The sequence below is a fragment of the Dryas octopetala genome, chromosome 1 (genome assembly GCF_963921425.1).
Source record: "Dryas octopetala chromosome 1, drDryOcto1.1, whole genome shotgun sequence".
In the NCBI taxonomy this organism is placed as follows: domain Eukaryota; kingdom Viridiplantae; phylum Streptophyta; class Magnoliopsida; order Rosales; family Rosaceae; genus Dryas; species Dryas octopetala.
The window spans coordinates 9,489,242-9,506,716 of NC_141366.1; the positions used below are offsets into that span (position 1 = coordinate 9,489,242).

Consider the following 17,475-nt stretch of genomic DNA (forward strand, 5'->3'; position numbering starts at 1 on the left):
CATCAAAGTTATAAACACTTAAAATGTCTCGAGTTACAAACTGAAATTTTCAAGGAACTTTTGAGATACCTAAATGAACGACTTGAGATACCCTAAGGCAGGACTTGAGAAACCTTAAGATATGACTTAGGAAGTGTCACGACATGACTTGCAATGTCACTTAGTTCAATATTCAATGCATCAAAGTTATAAAACACTTAAAATGTCTATAGTTACGAACTAAAATTTTTAAGGAACAACTTGATGTGTCTTAAGGTAGGACTTGAGAAACTCTAGGGTATAACTTGAGAAGTGTTATGACATGACTTGCGATGTGGCTAAATACAATATTCATTGCATCAAAGTTTTAAACACTTAAAATACCTGGAGTTACAAAATTAAATTTTTAATAAACGACTTGAGATGTCTAGAGTAACGATTTGAGATACCCTAAGGCAGAACTTGAGAAACCATACGATATAACTTGGAAAGTAAAATCTTTAAATTTTTTATCTATTATAATTATTTTTTAAATAAAAAGACTTTTTGCCCCTCAAAATTGGTATGTTTGACCAAAAATCCTTAATTGAGCTATAGAAAGTTTGAAATTCTTAATTGGAATAAAGTGAATGTTATATTCTCAACTGCGACAAATGATATAATAAGAGTTTTTTTTGCTAAAATTATCCCTTTTTTTAATCGGGGGAGGGTGGGGACATTTTTAAGTGGACTACCTACAGCGGTAATACTTTAAAATATTGAATGAAATATTTAAGGCTATATGAAAAGGATAATTTTTGTGTTATAACTTTTTCAATGAAATATAAAAGATGTACACGTTACTACAACTTTAATTTAACAATTGTGTCATCAGATACGACTAATAATGCCTTCAGATAATTAAATCTTGAAAGGTACAAATATGGTGGAATGTGTCAACTTTTTCAATTAAAGTACAAATATGATATAAAATACGAAGAGTAATATATATCAGTGGTACAAAATGAAATGATTAGAAGTACGAATATTAGAAGAGTACTATTTATTACTCCCAACTTTCTTAAGAAAAATCTTTATCTTGCGTACTTTTTCCATTTCCTCTTAAATTAAGAAAGATGTGGAGGCAAAAAGCAAAAATTGGTTGACAAAAACATTTGGCATCTGATCTTTTTACAGTATTTAAAAACTTGTTTGCCAAGTTCCTACAAAAACAAATTCCTCGAGATAGTTATGGTTGAGAATTGAGATATAAAATTAAATTAGATTATAAATAAAAGGATGGATATTAACCGCAGAGAACATAAATTCTGAATCTTAAGACGTACGATTCTTACAGAAACAGACTCAAAAAATAAAATAAAATAACAAAATAAAACAAATAACAACACTACAGACAGCATACAACTTACATAATTAAGATGGAAACATAAACATTGGCCAAAAAAAAAAAAAGATGGAAACATAAGCACACTAATAATTAGCAAACAGACATGCATGCACATGTACTGCTATTTCTATATAAAGAGCGCTTCAAGTGAGGGTGTCCTAGCCGGTGCCCGTAACACCGAGGTCCTGTTTATTTGGGTCTTTTCCAGCACCAAAAACAGGACCACCTTTGCCGGCAGCATCCTCCACCCTGTCTTGGAGCTTATCAATCTGAATGTCACCCTGGTCCTGGTGGGAGTGTAGGTCGGTCCTGCTTTTGTTCTCTCCTCCTTCAACTGACTCGTACGTTGTCGCCGTCTTTGACTCCTTCGGCTGAGCCCCCTGTGCTCCTGACATGATCGATGATATGATGATGATGAAGCTCGATCAAATGACTTCAATTTGGTCCTTCTTGCTGTCACCCTAGCCTTTCTAAATATATATAGCCTTTGAAAATTGAGACACACCGTTGGTTGCTCAAGTCTATGTTGTTACAGCCCATGAAGCCTTGATTGATTGTTTACATGACACCTGTTCAACAGTGATTCCACGTGTAACATCCATGCTTGGCCACACACGTCGATCTCCAACGCCGACAACTGTACATTACATAGGTATGATACGTGTCTCGTACAGGATAAGATAGCTGATAAACACAGACTCACATCGAATTCTATTAATTTATTCAGTAAAATTAACAAATAAGATACTTACATCATATCTCAAATAAGCGTGCCTAAAAAAATGCTCAAGTTAATATTAGTTAGATGTGAAGCCTAGAAGCCTAAGAGCCTAGTAGCCTTTTTGTGAGAATAGAATACAAAATTTAAGAAAGAAAAAGCATGAGTATTTGTCTATTTGATATCACATTATGGTATACACTGCCAAACCTACTAAGAAACCCAACAAGGCACCACCTGTGACTTCAACTTCAGTGTGGCCAATGGTTTCTTTTAATGGAGCTGAACAATTAGCAGCTCTTTCTGATCCTTCATCGGCAGCATCAGTTCCTAAGCCAGAAGACATCTGGGTCTGAGTGGTTTGCCCCATTTTGTTGTTTGACTGAGATACTAAAGGGGCATTTGTTGCTTTTGATGAAAAAGATTTTGCTTCTTCAGACAACAGGGTCCCAAGGCTATCCAATTTTAACGAGGATGATGATGTCTTAGGTTGAGAATTAACTCTACCTCTATCCTTGGTAGGAACTGAGTTCACCCTTGTCCTTTCGGACAATATTTTGTTCAGTTCCTTTGCATGATTTCCAACTTCTCTTCTCACCCCCTGAAAAAGTGAGGATTTCAGTTTCGGTTCAGACTCATAAGCAAATACAAATGCAAGCACATTATGGTAAATAATGCAGATAGAGCAAGTCTTTAGACAGGAAGTGATATATATGAGGAGAGAAAAAGTACAGGCTACATAGGATGAGTACTGAACTGAACAAAAAATAATATACTACATTTACTTATCACATCTCTAATAGAAGTCGGAGATACCTATGCAAGTAGGTTTCACCTATGAAAGATCAATCTGAGCCACAATGTGGTCAGTACTTTTGCAAGTTTTGTCAATCAGTTTTGCTTGATAAAAGTTCTTGAAAATAGACCAGAACAAAACCTTCTGCAGCCCTAACCCTCTTCACCCCCACTGCTCATCTAGCATAGGTGCAAGCCCCATTGGCAAAATACAAGCGTAACAGGCCTAGGTTAACTCTAACCTCTACCATCAGAAACTTGAAACAAATTTAATTACATTGATGATAGTCGCATCAAAGTCATCATATCTGATTGAATTCTGCAGGCAATCAGAGCTCTCCACAACCAAGTACAGAGGAAGAACAAACCAAGAACATGGAACTGACATATATAGACCACTATATAAGGACTCTATATATTGGAAATGACTAGATATGTTATCATGATCACGTTTTCAATATTCTAATAAACAGATTGAAGAAGAGACTCTCCATAAAAGAAAAAAAAATTCTCCATCATCAGTAGTAGGAGAGGAAGAATGCAAAGTTTTTAATAATCTCACAGAAAGAGGAAAACCTTTTATGATTTCTGTGGGAAACAAGTAATGTTGACTGTTCTTGGTTAGTAATCTAAAGCTCTCCTTTTTGGAGTGACTAAAATGAAACTTAGAGATGCCCTGCAGCCTCTAAAATTTGAATGTATAAAACCTATACTAGCATCTCACATTGATATTTCCAAAGAATCCAAACCATCTGATACAGCACATGCATTACCATCTGATACACAAGTAAAATCTATCAGGCTATCCCTTCCCAATGCAGCCATGTGGTAGATTTTTGCAATGTATTAGACAAAAAATCCTCTCAATGCATTGGTGCTCTTTTCTAATCTGTCTAAAAATAAGCTCTAGACTAAAATACCATAAGATTTGTTTGTGGCCCTAAATCCCATTAGATAAAAACTAATTTTTCTGCATATTGTGTAACATTCACCGTATGCTGGTGAGCATCCTCAGTGGATATTCAAACATGCATCACAGTCTATAGACTATAATCTTCATACTACTCCTGTATTAGCCACCAACACCTCATTCTTCTTTAATAAGACCATATGACACGAACAGTTTAATTACAAGTACTTTTGAACCACAAATCATGACAAGCAAACAAACCAATTTTAGAAATTATATATATACTAACATTCAAGGCACATCAAATTTGGCATTTGATCTTGAAGCAAGCTGAATTAAATGGTGGAAAATTGGAAATACCCTCAAATTCCTTGATCTTCATAACTATTTCAGGTCAAATTTTCATTGTTCAAAATATATCAACATATCAAATTAATAGGATCAAGGGACAGAGGGTGAGAAAATGGTGAGAGGTGTGAACCTGTAAGCTTTAATAGTTTAATACCTGGGCGTCATACATGACAAGGCTTGCATAAACAACTGTTAGGCCAAATATTGAATCCGAAAGGCCCCTGAAACGAAACAATACAGTTATAAAGAAGATATTAGTTGATCAATTCATTTTCACTTAACTTTAGGAGAAGACAAAGGAAATGGTGCATACCTTTCAAGACCAAGGGTTGTTGCAGTAGCCACCACTGCCTATCCATGGATTCAATATCCAAATGAGTATAATGAAACAATTAAGTATATATCTACATAGACTACATGATTGGATTGCAAAATAGAAACGGCTTACAGAGGAATGGGTAGAAGGGAAGCCCCCAGCCTGAACGGTGGTCTTGAAATCAAAGTCGTTCCCATAAAGAATTACAGAAGTGAAGGGCTTGGAGAGCTGCCCAACTGCCGCAGAAACACCAGCTGCAATCAAAACCTTTATAACATAAACAAAACAAAACAAACGGATCACCAAGAATTCATTTCAGTAACTATAACATCAATACAATCCAACAGGACACAATTCAGTAATTTGGAGTAGGAAGTGATTTTGACCTTGTTATGGGCAAGTTGAGCGATTTCGTCTAGTAACTGAGCTCTGAGGCAAGTGGGTGTGGAGGCTTTTGGCTTTCTGAGGCAGAGGGGTCCTTTGAAAACAAGATTGTGATTCTTTCCTGAGTGAGTGAGAGCCCAACGGTTGTGAAACGCAGCACTGGAACTGGGAATGCTCCAAAACTGAAGCAACATGGTCTCGCACTCTCTCTCTCTCTCTATTTCTCTTGCTCCTTCTGGACCAGAGAGTGAGTCAACCACAAACCAATGACCCTCCTAAGTCCTAAAGAAGTAAAGAGTCTCTGACTCTCTCTGTTTGTCCGGCACTCTGAGGACTCTGGCCTGTGGATAACTAGATTCATTCTTCACTGCTGGGTGGCTTGGTCCACATCCAACTCAAATACCCAAATGGGTACATGTCAACGGTGTCGTTTTATAGCTTACGCGGGTTCAACTTCTAACTCTTAAGCCTTTGTGTCAGTTTAAACAGTTTAGGACATGGTAAAACCCTAATCCCAATACAGCAAAGCAAATACTCCCAATCCCAGACCCTGGGTTGGATTGGGCTAATGACAAAAAGAGTAATCAATCACTTCCATACTTGTTTGCTTTGAGCTCTCCCATCTCAAGTGCAACACTGCCAAGCGCAAAACCAGAACAAGAGGCTTAAGATTTTACTTCCATTAATACAATGAGAGTATGAATCTGCTACCTCCTATACTTCGACCCATCTCTTACTTCACTCCCAAACCTCCATGGCGTCGCTACTTTCATCCCTACTCAGATGTAACTGTTACTGCCAATGAGGTCCTAGCCCTCCTCGAAACAGAGAACCATATGGAGCATGATGCCCTAGAACCCTTAGTCCCCCACCTCAACAGTGACACAATTGCCTCTGTGATCCAAGAACAGACAAACCCACAATTGGCTTTTCGATTCTTCATCTGGGCAACCAAAAGAATGAGGCTTTGCAGCCGAATGTCTCAGAATTCGGTCATTGACATGCTTGTCAGGGACGACGCGTTTGAACTCTATTGGAGAACACTAGAACAACTCAGAGAATGCGGGCTTCCAATTGGTTCTGATGCCTTTGCTGTGCTGATCAAGGGCTATGATAAATTGGGCATGGCTGAAAAGGCTGTGGAGACGTTTGGCCGAATGAGAGATTTCGATTGTAAGCCTAATGTCTTTACTTACAATACAATACTATATGTTATGGTGCGCAAAGAAGTGTTTTTGTTAGCTTTAGCTGTGTATAACCAGATGTTGAAGTCAAATCATTGCCCCAGCAGAACTACCTATAGTATTTTGATCAATGAGTTTTGCAAAACTAGGAAAACTCAGGACGCGCTCCAAATGTTTGATGAAATGATTCAGAGAGGTATTGCACCCAATACCATAACTTACACTATTATCATATCTGGCTTGTGCCAGGCAAAGAGGACCGATGAGGCGCATAGACTGGTCAGTGTGATGAAGGCAAGTGGGTGTCCTCCTGATTTGATTACTTACAATGCTTTACTTGATGGGTATTGTAAATTAGGTAGGATTGAAGAAGCATACGCGCTTATGAAGTCAATTGAGAGGGATGGATATGTTCTTGGACTCTATGGATATAGTTGCCTGATTCTTGGTTTATTTAGAGCTTGGAGATTTGATGAAGCACATGGGTGGTATTGTAAATTGATCAAGGAGGGTATTAAGCCTGACATTGTCTTGTGTACTATAATCATTCAGGGCTTATCAGAAAGTGGCAGGGTTAAATATGCTTTGAACTTCTTGGGTGAGATGAATGAGAGAGGTTTGGTTCCGGATGCCTACTGTTATAATGCTGTCATTAAAGGGTTCTGTGATTTGGGTCTTTTGGATGAAGCCAGGTCTCTTCATCTTGAGATTTCAAAGGAAGATTGCTTCCCTAATGCCTGCACTTACACCATTCTCATTTGTGGTATGTGCAGGAACGGGCTGGTAGGGGAGGCACAACAAATATTCAATGAGATGGAGAAGCTTGGATGTGTTCCTTCTGTTGTGACCTTCAATGCTCTTATTGATGGACTTTGTAAGTCTGGTAAGCTTGAGGATGCACACTTGTTGTTTTACAAGATGGAGATAGGAAGAAACCCTTCATTATTTCTTCGTCTTTCTCAAGGCAGCAATCGGGTTATTGATAGTGCCAGTCTTCAAACAAAGGTCGAGCAATTGTGTGAGTCGGGATTGATTCTTAAGGCCTACAAACTTCTCATGCAGCTAGCTAATAGTGGGGTCACCCCTGACATCTTTACTTACAACATTCTAATCAATGGGTTTTGCAAGGATGGAAACATAAATGGTGCTTTTAAGCTCTTCAAGGATATGCAACTGAAAGGGCTCTCCCCAGATTCTGTTACATATGGAACACTTATAGATGGACTTCTAAGGGTTGATAGAGAAGAGGATGCCTTGGTGGTCTTTGACCAAATGGTGAAGAATGGGTGCACGCCTAGCTCTGCAGTTTACAAATCACTGATGACTTGGTCTTGCAGGAAAAAGAAGGTTTCATTAGCTTTTAGTCTTTGGTTGAAGTATCTAAGCAACCTTCCTCACAGAGAAGAGGAAGCAATCAAAGCAATAGAGGAAAACTTTAAGAAAGGAAATATTGAGATGGCAATCCGAGGTTCACTTGAAATGGATGTAAAGTTCAAAGACTTTCACTTAGAACCGTGCACCATTTTGCTCATTGGTCTGTGTCAAGTGAGAAGAGTAGATGAAGCTTTAAGAATATTTTATGTTCTTGAGGAGTACAAAGTCAATGTCACTCCACCAAGTTGTGTGCACTTGATCAATGGTCTCTGCGAAGAAGGGAATATGGACGCGGCAGTGAGTATTTTCCTTTATACACTGGAGAAGGGTTTCATGTTAATGCCAGAAATATGCAACCAGCTACTCAAGCGTCTTCTCTGTTCCCAAGACAAAAAGGATCATGCCCTTGATCTCGCTAGTAGGATGAGATTATGTGGATATGATCTTGATGCATATCTTCACCAAACTACAAAGTTTCTTTTACAATGTCACTGGAACACAAAGGAAATGGAAAATGTGATCCCTGGGTAATTTTTGCTTATGGATGACACTAGGTGAAGGAGCTACGTTGGTCTTGAACCCACAACTGGGAGAACTCTTGATTAGGGCCTTCGTTCTTGGACTTAAATCTGTATGTCTCATTCTATCTAACTCAACTAGCTCCATTGATTGGATTTTCCGCCCATCCATAATTAAATCTCATCATAAACTTCTTCAATAGTTAAATGTGACATTACCGTCAGGAGATTTGTTCAAAACAAGAGCTTGCTGCATATTTTTGACACCCCACCCCAATTCTCCCTTTCTTCAAAACCTTGTATTTTCACTGGTGTTGGTACCTGGAGGGTTGCTATTGGTTTTTCAGAGTTATGTGAGAAATAAGTAGGAGAGGACTCCTTAGGAAGTGGATGACATGGATCATTTTCTATGCACCCCAAAATTTTGTAATTCACACACTGAATTTTATGTAACAATATCAACTTGAAAAACAGGAAGTTCATTTTAATATAAACTGAGTATGGTTTGCTCGCTCTCTCTTTCTCTCTGTCCTCCCCCCTCCCCCCTTCTCTTTTCTATTGTGCTGATTGCTGAAACAATAAGCAATGCTGGTGTTGTGACTCCATACACTATCTCAGCATACGTGCATTTCCAACTAACTTATGGAAGTCAATTATTGTCTAATGATGCACTATTCGGTTTTGCCCTTTTCTCTAATCTTTTAATTGTCTCACATTCAATAACATTAGCAATAGGAAGTAGTTTTTTGTTCACAGTGAAAGTACGTTTTACTTTTTCTTATTAAAGAAAACTTGTAAAATCTTTCATGGACATTATACTATTTCTATACTAAACTCTCACATTTTGAACCTTGATACCTTTTATCTTTAAACTTATTGGGTCATTTCAAGATAACTGGAAAAATGGCTAGAATTGTTTGTCTATTTCTTAAAAGTACTGCAGTTGATCCTGTGATATGTTTAAGTGGTATTCTTTTATCGTCCATGCCCAGGAAGAGTTTTTGTTTCTTTAGAGGGTGATATATTCTGAACCCTTGGCAACTGATTTATGATGGCTGAAAGCGTAAGAGCACCTGATTTTCTATTCCTTCCATCCTTTGTGTCCTCAGTAAACTGAGTTATACACTCGTAGTTTACAAAAATCAACAGGATTGTTCCAATTTATTTAGACATTCAAAAGATACAAGAATGTGGAAATTGACTGCAAATTGCTCTTCCTCTCCCTTGCAAGTTGCAAATTGCTCTCTCTCCTTCTCTCTCTCTCTCTCTCTCTCTGCCAATTTATTTAACATTCCACTTTCTATTGTTTATTATTCTTGCAGCTTGGTTTTGTTTTTGATGATACATTCACCATTGTTGATGATGTGGACAATAACATGCAAGGAAGATAAATCTCTTGAAGTTGTATGGTGCGATTCCTAAACTGCTGGTTTTCATATCAGGTCACCAATTTCTTTATAATAATTTCTTTTCTAGCTGCTGCATGTCTTGGCCATTCACAGATATTGACAATCCCTCTCCTGTTCATAGTCCCCCTACTGGTCTCCATGTCGAATTGAATGATGACTTTGTATCGAAGCTTTAATTTTTGACAAGAACTGATTTTCCCAAATAATTTGTGAGGTTAAATACCCCCTATCATTCTGCTTCTAAGATGCCTCCATTTCAGGTTGTGTATGGCCAACCTCATCCTCTTTTACCTGGGTGTGAAGCTGGTACCATTAAGCTGGAGTTTGTGGACTGGAGTTCAGTGGCTTGGAGCAGAGTTCTTTCTCTTCTTAAAACTAATATGGCCGTGGCACAAAATAGAATGAAACTTCCAGCTGACAAGAAAAGAACTAAATGTGAATTTGCAACGGGGGGTCTGGCATATCTCAGATTTGTTCCTTACAGGCATGCTTCTCTTTCGAGTCATCTTTTTCATCAGTTCCAGACAAGGATTTTGAGGAGGTTCTTGCCTGGGTAGGATAGGTAGCTTATAAGCTGCAGCTTCCAAGTGGTTCAAAGTTACATCCAGTTTTTCATGTGTCATGCTTTAAAAAGCATTCTCTCTCCTTCCAATATTTTGCCTACGACACCCCGATGGCAGGATCATACAAAAGTAGCCTGTTGATGCTAAGGAAGAGGCATGGTGAAGATTAACAATGCATTAGTCACTAAAGTCTTAGTTCAGCATCATGCTAAGGAAGATGTCACGTGGGAGGAGTTTTTGGACCTTCAAGCTAGATTTCCAGCTTTTAATCCTTGTGGACAAGTATGGTTTGCAGGAGGGAAATGTTAGCAAACGAACAACCATGTCAGCAACCCTTGGGAAGCTATCATGGATAGTCAGGTCAGCCAGAAGTGTGGAAGTTTGTAAACAGTTGGCAGTTAGTTTTAGTAGTGGGGAGAATTTTAGTTTCAGTGGGAAGGAAGCCTAGGATGCAAACCAAGCTACAAGAGCTGGTAATTATGCATTTGCAGGCATGCTTTGTGTAATCAAGATTGCTCTCTTTATAAAATTTTCTCTGCTAGTCTTTGTTTTGGACTCTTGGTAGAAGGTTCTGCCATAACCATCTCATCTGTTACATAAATGTTAAAAACTACAAGATTATTCTGATGTATATGATTACAAGGTTGATTTCATAAAGGCTGCTATGTCCTGAGAAAAATCTTAGATTGTTGATCGCTTATTTTTTTGCAGATTTTTTCTTAAGACTCTTTGGAAGATATGGTTTAATTTATTTAGTTTAAGGTGAAGGTTGAAACATGCTTATGATAATTGCTTGCACTATCTCTATGCACATGGTGAATGTGACCAAGACGAACTATCTATTTATTTTCTTATTTTCTTATTGGTAAGAAAAGACTATTTCATCATGTACATGTGATGGGCAAACAGTGTCAATGGGTACAGTCTACAGACCATTATGATGCATTGCTTATATTTTTGCTTGATTGAAGTACTGTATAGCTGATTCAGGAAGTTTCTCCAGCAAAGTGAAATTCCTTGCCATAAACAAAATAACAAAAAAAAAAAAAAAAAAAACAGAAAGAGAAGTTAAATTTCTTGATTAACTTCAATTTACAACTTTGTTATTTGACAGTAGTTTTGCTCACCTCCTTTATCTTAGGTATATGCTTACTTTCCATCTAAAATATTGACATGTGTTTAAAAAACTAATCATGAGTTTATCTATTGTATTTAATTATTATTCAATAATAAACAATTCATACAAAACATTTTAAAATATTTAAAACTTCAAAAAAAAAAAAAAAAACCGACTCTTTCTTTCTTCCCCGTTCTCCACCCCCTCCTTCTTCTTCCTATTTCTCTCTGCCAAATCTCGTTGATCCCCTTTTTTTCCTCTACCAAATCTCTCTATCTCTCTCTCTCTCTCTCTACTGTGTTTTTGTGATTTTGATTTCTCTTTGATTTTGTGTTTCTGTGTTCCTGGCATTTTTGAGATTGTTGTGTGATATGAATATGCCAATAATCGTGAGAAATATAGGCTGCCATGGGTCTTGTTGTTAGGTGAAGAAATCGCAGAGTATGAAAAGGAAGATGAAGAAGAAGAAGATGCGTTTTTGATTAGGTTGCTTGGGTTTCGATTTGTGTTCGTTTGTGGTTTTGGTTTTATTTGTTTATTTTTGTCTGGGGGTTGGGTTTATTTGACCTTGGGGTTTTGTTGCAGAAGGTTTGAGATGAGGAAGGAGGAGAAGGAAGAAGAAGGGGTGGGGGCTGGTGGAGAGATGCACACACGGGTGGGCTATGGGTTTTCTTAAGTTTTTATTTTTATTTTTTTTGAAGTCTTAAATATTTTAAAATGCATTGTATAAATTGTTTATTGTTGAATAATAATTAAATATAATAGGTTAACTCATGGTTAACAACTCAAACACATGACAGCATTTTAAATGGGAGGTAAGCATACACCTGAATTAAAAGGGGTGAACAAAACTGCTCTTTTTTTATTTCTATCTCCAACACTTTAATAAAAATATAATTTTCAATTCTACCCTAATGTAAATTGACCTTCAAGGACTTAAAAACTTAATTAAAATTAAATTAACTTGAACCTATAACCAACATCAATTCTCCACTCACATCATTACTCAACTCTTTATCAAAATCATAAACACACTATAACACTTTTCATATTGATGCAAACAAGTTTAATATTGACGAATGGATTGTTAAATTGTGATTTTGGAGTCTTTAAATGAAGTATTTTCATCATTCCTTTGAGTTTTAATAGACTAAGTGTTTATTTTCAAAAACTGAAATCGCAACATGTTCGGTAGTGTGTCGAACATATTATGAGTCGTTCGGCAATAAAGCACAGAACATATTGTTCGGCCATAGACTACCGAATACCTCTAAAAAATGTAGAAAAAAAGGTTTTCAGTGGTTGCCAATCGAACATCCTTCTACACATCGATTGTCCACCGCCGAACATTCTTCTATCCGCTTAGTTGTTTGTTACCGAACATCCTTATACTTGTTTGGTTAAACAGTGTCAAACAAAATTTTTTAAAAAAAATTTCAAAACTTTCTATTTTGTGTTCAAGTTCAACATTAAACAACTAGGATTCAAATTACTACAGTCCAAAAATAATGCTTTTGATGTAGAGGGCAATATGTGGTGGTGTTGGGTGATGGGTGGTAAGGTATTGGCGTTGGGTGTTGGGTGTGTTGTTGGGTATAAAGAGCAGAAATATGTTAAGTTTGTTTGTTGGGTTTTAGTAAGGGTATTTTTGGAAAAAATGTTGGGTATATTAATAAATTTTTAAACTTTTTAAAGTGAAGATGAGTGTAAAGAGTGTGTTGGGACTACGGATAAAAAAGTTGGATCCGAATAATGGCACCCAAAACTTAAATTTGAATTGATATTTTTTTTTATCTGAAACTTTAATTTGAATTATTTGATTGCTTCTTTAAAGGTGACCCAAGTAAAATTCTAAAATTTGTACATGAGTTCTCAAACACAAAAGAAAATAAAAATTTATACACTTTTTTGTTTTCTTAACTAATCAATAATTATTGTTTATGAAATTCAAACTTAGGCTTTTCTCCCAGTAAAGAAAAATTTAATTGAGCGTCTTCTATCATTGATAAAATTGCACACTTCTAAAAATATATATTTAATACTTTAAATTCTATCATATATTATTTATTTAAGAGTGACACTATTGTGATTTTCGATATACTTATCTCATTTAAATTTATAGACACAGTAATTGATTAATAAAAAATATATATATACTTTTCTCAAATCAAATGTATAATATCTTACCTATGTAAAACATTTTATTTTTGAGAACCGAAAATTTTTTTATTTTATTTTTTATGACAAAAACCTATGTAAAAACTTAAAAACCCTGAAAGAAAAACATATTACATATTTACATGACTGTGGGTGTGACTGTGTGAGGAAGTCGGTACTTGTACTTGGTAGGGTTTTAGCAGAAAGAAAGCAAGCTGCTGCCTGCTGATAAAAAACCGTTCCAACTCTGAGTCACCAGTCTCCATGTGCAAAAGAAAGTTGCGAAATTGAAGCTTCAATTGTGAAACCCAAGTAAGCTGTCTCTTTCTTTTTCCTTCTCTTGAATTGAAGATATGAAGTCGTTGTTGCAATGAGTCTGAATCTTTCATGTGGATGTGGTTTCCGTCCATTAGACTGAGTTTTCCCAGAAAGCTCATCAGACCAACCCAAAATGATCGAAACCATTTTTTATTCATCTATGGTGGTGGTAGTATTGGTGGGTTAAAGTGGGCATCTTCTCAAACGGCTCTTGCCCACTTGAACTCCTGCTCCTCTGATGATGATTATTCTATTACTACTGTTTGCACCACCAACACCAACACAAGCACCAATACCAACACCAACACAGACCATTTCATCTCTGGCTTAGATTCCTTGCGAGTTGTTAACATCCTTAATAGTCTAAAAATTGAACCCAATTCAGCATTTTCCTTCTTCCACCAGTTGAAGGGAGATGGGTTCCAACACAATGTCTCCACCTATTGCGTGCTTATTAGAATCTTGTGCTCGTGGGGCTTGGATAGGAAGTTAGATTCTCTCTTCTTGGACCTTATTAATGGCTCTAAAGACCTTGGATTTCAGTTATCCGATTTGTTGGAAACACTTGTGGTGGAAATGGAGACTTCCCCGTCAGTGGTTCGAGCTTATGATGCATTGATCAAGTCTTTTGTCAGTCTCAGCATGTTTGATGAGGCTATTGATGTTTTGTTCCAAACAAAAAGGCGTGGATTTGTTCCGCATATCTTTACTAGTAATTTTCTAATGAACCGCTTGATTGAGCATGGTAAAGTAGATATGGCTATGGCTATATACAAGCAGTTAAAGAGGATTGGTTTGAGTCCTAATGATTACACCTATACAATCGTTATCAAGGGACTCTGCAAGAAAGGTAGCTTGGGAGAGGCCATGGAAGTGTTTCCAGAGATGGAGAAAGCTGGGGTAACCCCTAGTGCCTTTGCCTACACAGCATATATTGAAGGGCTTTGCACCCATGGGATGTCGGCTTTAGGATATGAATTCCTCCAAAAATGCAATGAAGCAAATGTCCCTATTGATATCTATGCTTATACCACTGTCCTTCGTGGGTTCTGTGATGAGATGAAATTCGATGAAGCTGAAAGCATCTTTCTTGACATGAAAAATCAAGGGGTGGTCCTTGATTCATATACCTATGGTGCAATGATCCGTGGCTACTGCAAGAATTACAATTTGTTAAAAGCTTTGGCTCTCCATAATGAAATGGTGTCAAATGGTATAAAAACAAATTGTGTGACTGTTAGTTTGATTCTTCAGTGCATGTGTGAGATGGGCATGCCTTCTGAAGTGGTGGATCAATTTAGAGAATTTAAAAGCTTGGGGATCTTTCTTGATGAGGTTTCTTACAATATTGCAGTGGATGCTTTGTGCGAACTGGGGAGAGTGGAACAAGCCTTAGAATTGCTTGAAGAGATGAAGCATAAGCATATGATCTTAGATATTATCCATTACACCACATTGATCAAAGGTTACTGTCTCCAAGGGAATGTTGATGGTGCCTGGAATCTTTTGGAGGAAATGAAGGAAAGGGGTTTGAAGCCAGACATTATTACTTACAATGTACTTGCTGCTGGGTTTTCTAGAAATGGCCTGGGATCTGTGGCGCTTAAAATTTTGAAATACATGGAGGAACAGGGTCTTAAACCAGACTCTGTTACACACAACATGATAATTGAAAATCTATGTATAGGAGGACAAGTCAAAGAAGCGGAAGCATTTCTAAAAAGTTTGGAATATAAGAGTGTGGATACCTATTCTGCCATGATCAGTGGGTACTGTGAAGCCAAACACACAAGAGAGGCCTATGAACTTCTTGTTAGGTTGGCAAAGCAAGGAATTTTAGCTAAAAAAAGTGCCTGCTTTAAAGTACTCAGTAACCTTTGTATGGAAGGTGATAATGACAGAGCTATTTCGTTATTTGAGACAATGTTGCGCTTAAATATGGAACCTACAAAAATTATGCACAACAAACTCATAGCTTCCCTCTGCCAGGCTGGAGAAGTGAAAAATGCCCGACGGTTTTTTGATATACTAGATGAGAGTGGGTTGACTCTTGATGTCATTAACTACACAATGATGATAAATAGCTACTGCAGGGCGAATCGTTTACGGGAAGCCCATGATCTCTTCCATGATATGAAAAAGAAAGGGATTCAACCCGATATCATTACTTACACAGTTTTGCTTGATGGTTATCCGAAAAGAAGTCTAATAAGGGTTCATTCCCCTCTGGATGCAAGGGGAAATAAGGAAGAAACAGTGGATGCTTCCACTGTCTGGACTGAGATAAAGGAAATGAAAATAAGACCTGATGCAATTTGTTATACTGTTTTAATAGACAGACATTGTAAAACAGACAACCTAAAGGATGCTATTGCACTCTTTAAAGAAATGATTGACAGAGGAGTAGAACCTGATACAGTGACATACACAGCTCTTTTGTCTGGCTTTTTTAAAAGGGGAGCTGTGGAGAGGGCTGTAAGCCTTGTTAAACAGATGTCTTCTAAGGGAATACCGCCAGATACCTGCATGCTCTCAGTTCTATTCCGTGGAATCCTAAAAGTCAAGAAAGTGCAGTTTCAGAAGTTAGAAATCCGTTGATTATCAGTGCTGGATAGATCCACGGTGTATGAATCAATGAGGTCTCTAATGGTAGAACATGGTAACTTTTGCTATTAAATATTGTAGATAATTTGCATTGGCTTACATAAGGAACAACTTTTGTTGTTTCATTTTGATGGATAACATGTGAATTCCACAGCTGGAGGGGTGTCCTGGAACAACAACATGGCTTTCCCAAAGTGACGTAGTGGTCGCGGAAACAGGGATATGTATACATCTAGCCCTCCCCAGACCTCACATTGGCGGGACCCTTCTGCATTGGGCCACCTGGCTCACCCCTAGCTGGAGGAGAAGAAAGCTTTGTTGCAGGTCACCTGGAAGTCAATCATGCCTTGGTATAATACAGCTTTGCACATTATTAATCTACAACGTATAAGAGTTGTAAAGTATTGATAAGTACAATTCTAGTTCCATACATGACCTGCATATTTGTTTCTATAATATATGTGGTCTTCCATTTAGCTAACAGTACAAGAGAATTTTTTTTTATTTTTTATCAAATGGATCTTTTTTGTCATGATTATTCTTAGCTTGTCTTTTGCCTTTGTGTCATCCATCTAACAACACCTTTTTTTCTTTCCAATCATTTTAGTCATTTAGGAAGACTGAGTATTTCCTTCTTTTTGATTCAGGAGAGGGAGAAGGCGAGAATCAACCTCCGCCATGAGTGCGAGAGTAAGTGCTCTATCACCAGGTTCATTGTAGTGAACTTCTTTATGGGCATTGAGTTATATCCATACTGTACAATCAGCATGTAATCATTATTTTGTGAATATTAGATGATATTCTTTGTTCATTGTAGACTTGTAGTGATTTATTTATTTGTTTACTGTTCATTGTAACTTCACTGTTTTAGGTCTATATTTAACATGTCAAAAAAGAAAAAGAAAAAAACCTGAGCTTTGAGGTCTACTTATTACAGGTCAACTTCTGCACAAGTATATGCATCAAGCCCTAGGATACATGGAGTGCCCTGTACCAACTTGCTTTGCCCTGGATTGGCAACCTGTTGTACCCTAAATCTTGCATGCATTGGTTAATGAATTGAATATCATGACCTGAAATAAGTTTAAGGAACTGAGATCCCCGATTTCATTTTTGACACTAGACCATGGCAATACCAGAAACTGCCTTCACCAACAAATTTTGGTACAAGGATATTTAAGATATACCACTATTCATGGTTTGCCATGACATTCAAGATTTTTGTATGTTTCATTTTTGGCCGGACAGATTGATGTATATATGTTTAATCTTGAATTGCACTGGAAATATCTCCTATAAGAAAAAAAATACATTAGAAATATATTAAACTATTTCAATTTAATATATTTCTAATCTGTTCTATGTACAATCTGATGATGCCAAATATTAAA

At 37.1% G+C, this 17,475-nt stretch overlaps 4 protein-coding genes across 8 annotated transcripts; 2 read left to right on the forward strand and 2 right to left on the reverse strand.

Moving 5' to 3' along the window:
• Positions 1–1,238: 1,238 nt before the first annotated feature.
• LOC147297523 (seed maturation protein) lies at positions 1,239–1,913 on the reverse strand. The gene has a single exon (XM_086246631.1). It carries the CDS (start codon positions 1,759–1,761, stop codon positions 1,525–1,527), a length of 237 nt encoding a protein of 78 aa, XP_086102757.1. The 5' UTR covers positions 1,762–1,913; the 3' UTR covers positions 1,239–1,524.
• Positions 1,914–2,054: 141 nt separating this feature from the next.
• LOC147297524 (Acid phosphatase/vanadium-dependent haloperoxidase-related protein) lies at positions 2,055–5,180 on the reverse strand. Its single transcript, XM_086246617.1, has 5 exons — positions 4,843–5,180; positions 4,589–4,723; positions 4,454–4,491; positions 4,295–4,361; positions 2,055–2,685 (listed from the first exon to the last, which is right to left on the reverse strand). The coding sequence occupies exons 1-5, from the start codon at positions 5,032–5,034 to the stop codon at positions 2,269–2,271; spliced, it is 849 nt and encodes a 282-aa protein (XP_086102743.1). The 5' UTR covers positions 5,035–5,180; the 3' UTR covers positions 2,055–2,268.
• A 162-nt stretch (positions 5,181–5,342) lies between these two features.
• Positions 5,343–10,314, forward strand: LOC147297525 (Pentatricopeptide repeat (PPR) superfamily protein). Of its 3 annotated transcripts, none has more exons than XM_086249146.1 (3): positions 5,343–8,029; positions 9,239–9,358; positions 9,586–10,314. In XM_086249146.1, exon 1 carries the CDS (start codon positions 5,539–5,541, stop codon positions 7,927–7,929), a length of 2,391 nt encoding a protein of 796 aa, XP_086105272.1. In that variant the 5' UTR covers positions 5,343–5,538; the 3' UTR covers positions 7,930–8,029; positions 9,239–9,358; positions 9,586–10,314. The 3 variants fall into 3 exon arrangements, with proteins under 3 accessions (XP_086105272.1, XP_086105279.1, XP_086105266.1); XM_086249153.1 differs by having other exon boundaries at positions 9,239–9,325; XM_086249140.1 differs by having other exon boundaries at positions 9,239–10,314.
• A 3,071-nt stretch (positions 10,315–13,385) lies between these two features.
• On the forward strand, positions 13,386–17,353 carry LOC147297526 (Pentatricopeptide repeat (PPR) superfamily protein). Of its 3 annotated transcripts, none has more exons than XM_086228876.1 (4): positions 13,386–16,139; positions 16,239–16,434; positions 16,732–16,774; positions 17,022–17,353. In XM_086228876.1, the coding sequence occupies exon 1, from the start codon at positions 13,550–13,552 to the stop codon at positions 16,076–16,078; it is 2,529 nt and encodes an 842-aa protein (XP_086085002.1). In that variant the 5' UTR covers positions 13,386–13,549; the 3' UTR covers positions 16,079–16,139; positions 16,239–16,434; positions 16,732–16,774; positions 17,022–17,353. The 3 variants fall into 3 exon arrangements, with proteins under 3 accessions (XP_086085002.1, XP_086085003.1, XP_086085004.1); XM_086228877.1 differs by having other exon boundaries at positions 13,386–16,129; XM_086228878.1 differs by having other exon boundaries at positions 13,386–16,119.
• The last annotated feature ends 122 nt before the right edge of the window (positions 17,354–17,475 follow it).

Excerpts from the sequence above, each read along its gene's own strand:
- LOC147297525 (XM_086249140.1), top strand. The coding sequence starts at position 5,539 with ATGAATCTGCTACCTCCTATACTTCGACCCATCTCTTACTTCACTCCC.
- LOC147297523 (XM_086246631.1), bottom strand. The coding sequence starts at position 1,761 with ATGTCAGGAGCACAGGGGGCTCAGCCGAAGGAGTCAAAGACGGCGACA.
- LOC147297526 (XM_086228876.1), top strand. The coding sequence starts at position 13,550 with ATGTGGATGTGGTTTCCGTCCATTAGACTGAGTTTTCCCAGAAAGCTC.
- LOC147297524 (XM_086246617.1), bottom strand. The coding sequence starts at position 5,034 with ATGTTGCTTCAGTTTTGGAGCATTCCCAGTTCCAGTGCTGCGTTTCAC. Across the intron at positions 4,724-4,842 it reads CTCAACTTGCCCATAACAAG|GTTTTGATTGCAGCTGGTGT; the intron begins GTCAAAATCACT and ends TATGTTATAAAG. Across the intron at positions 2,686-4,294 it reads TTGTCATGTATGACGCCCAG|GGGGTGAGAAGAGAAGTTGG; the intron begins GTATTAAACTAT and ends TCACTTTTTCAG.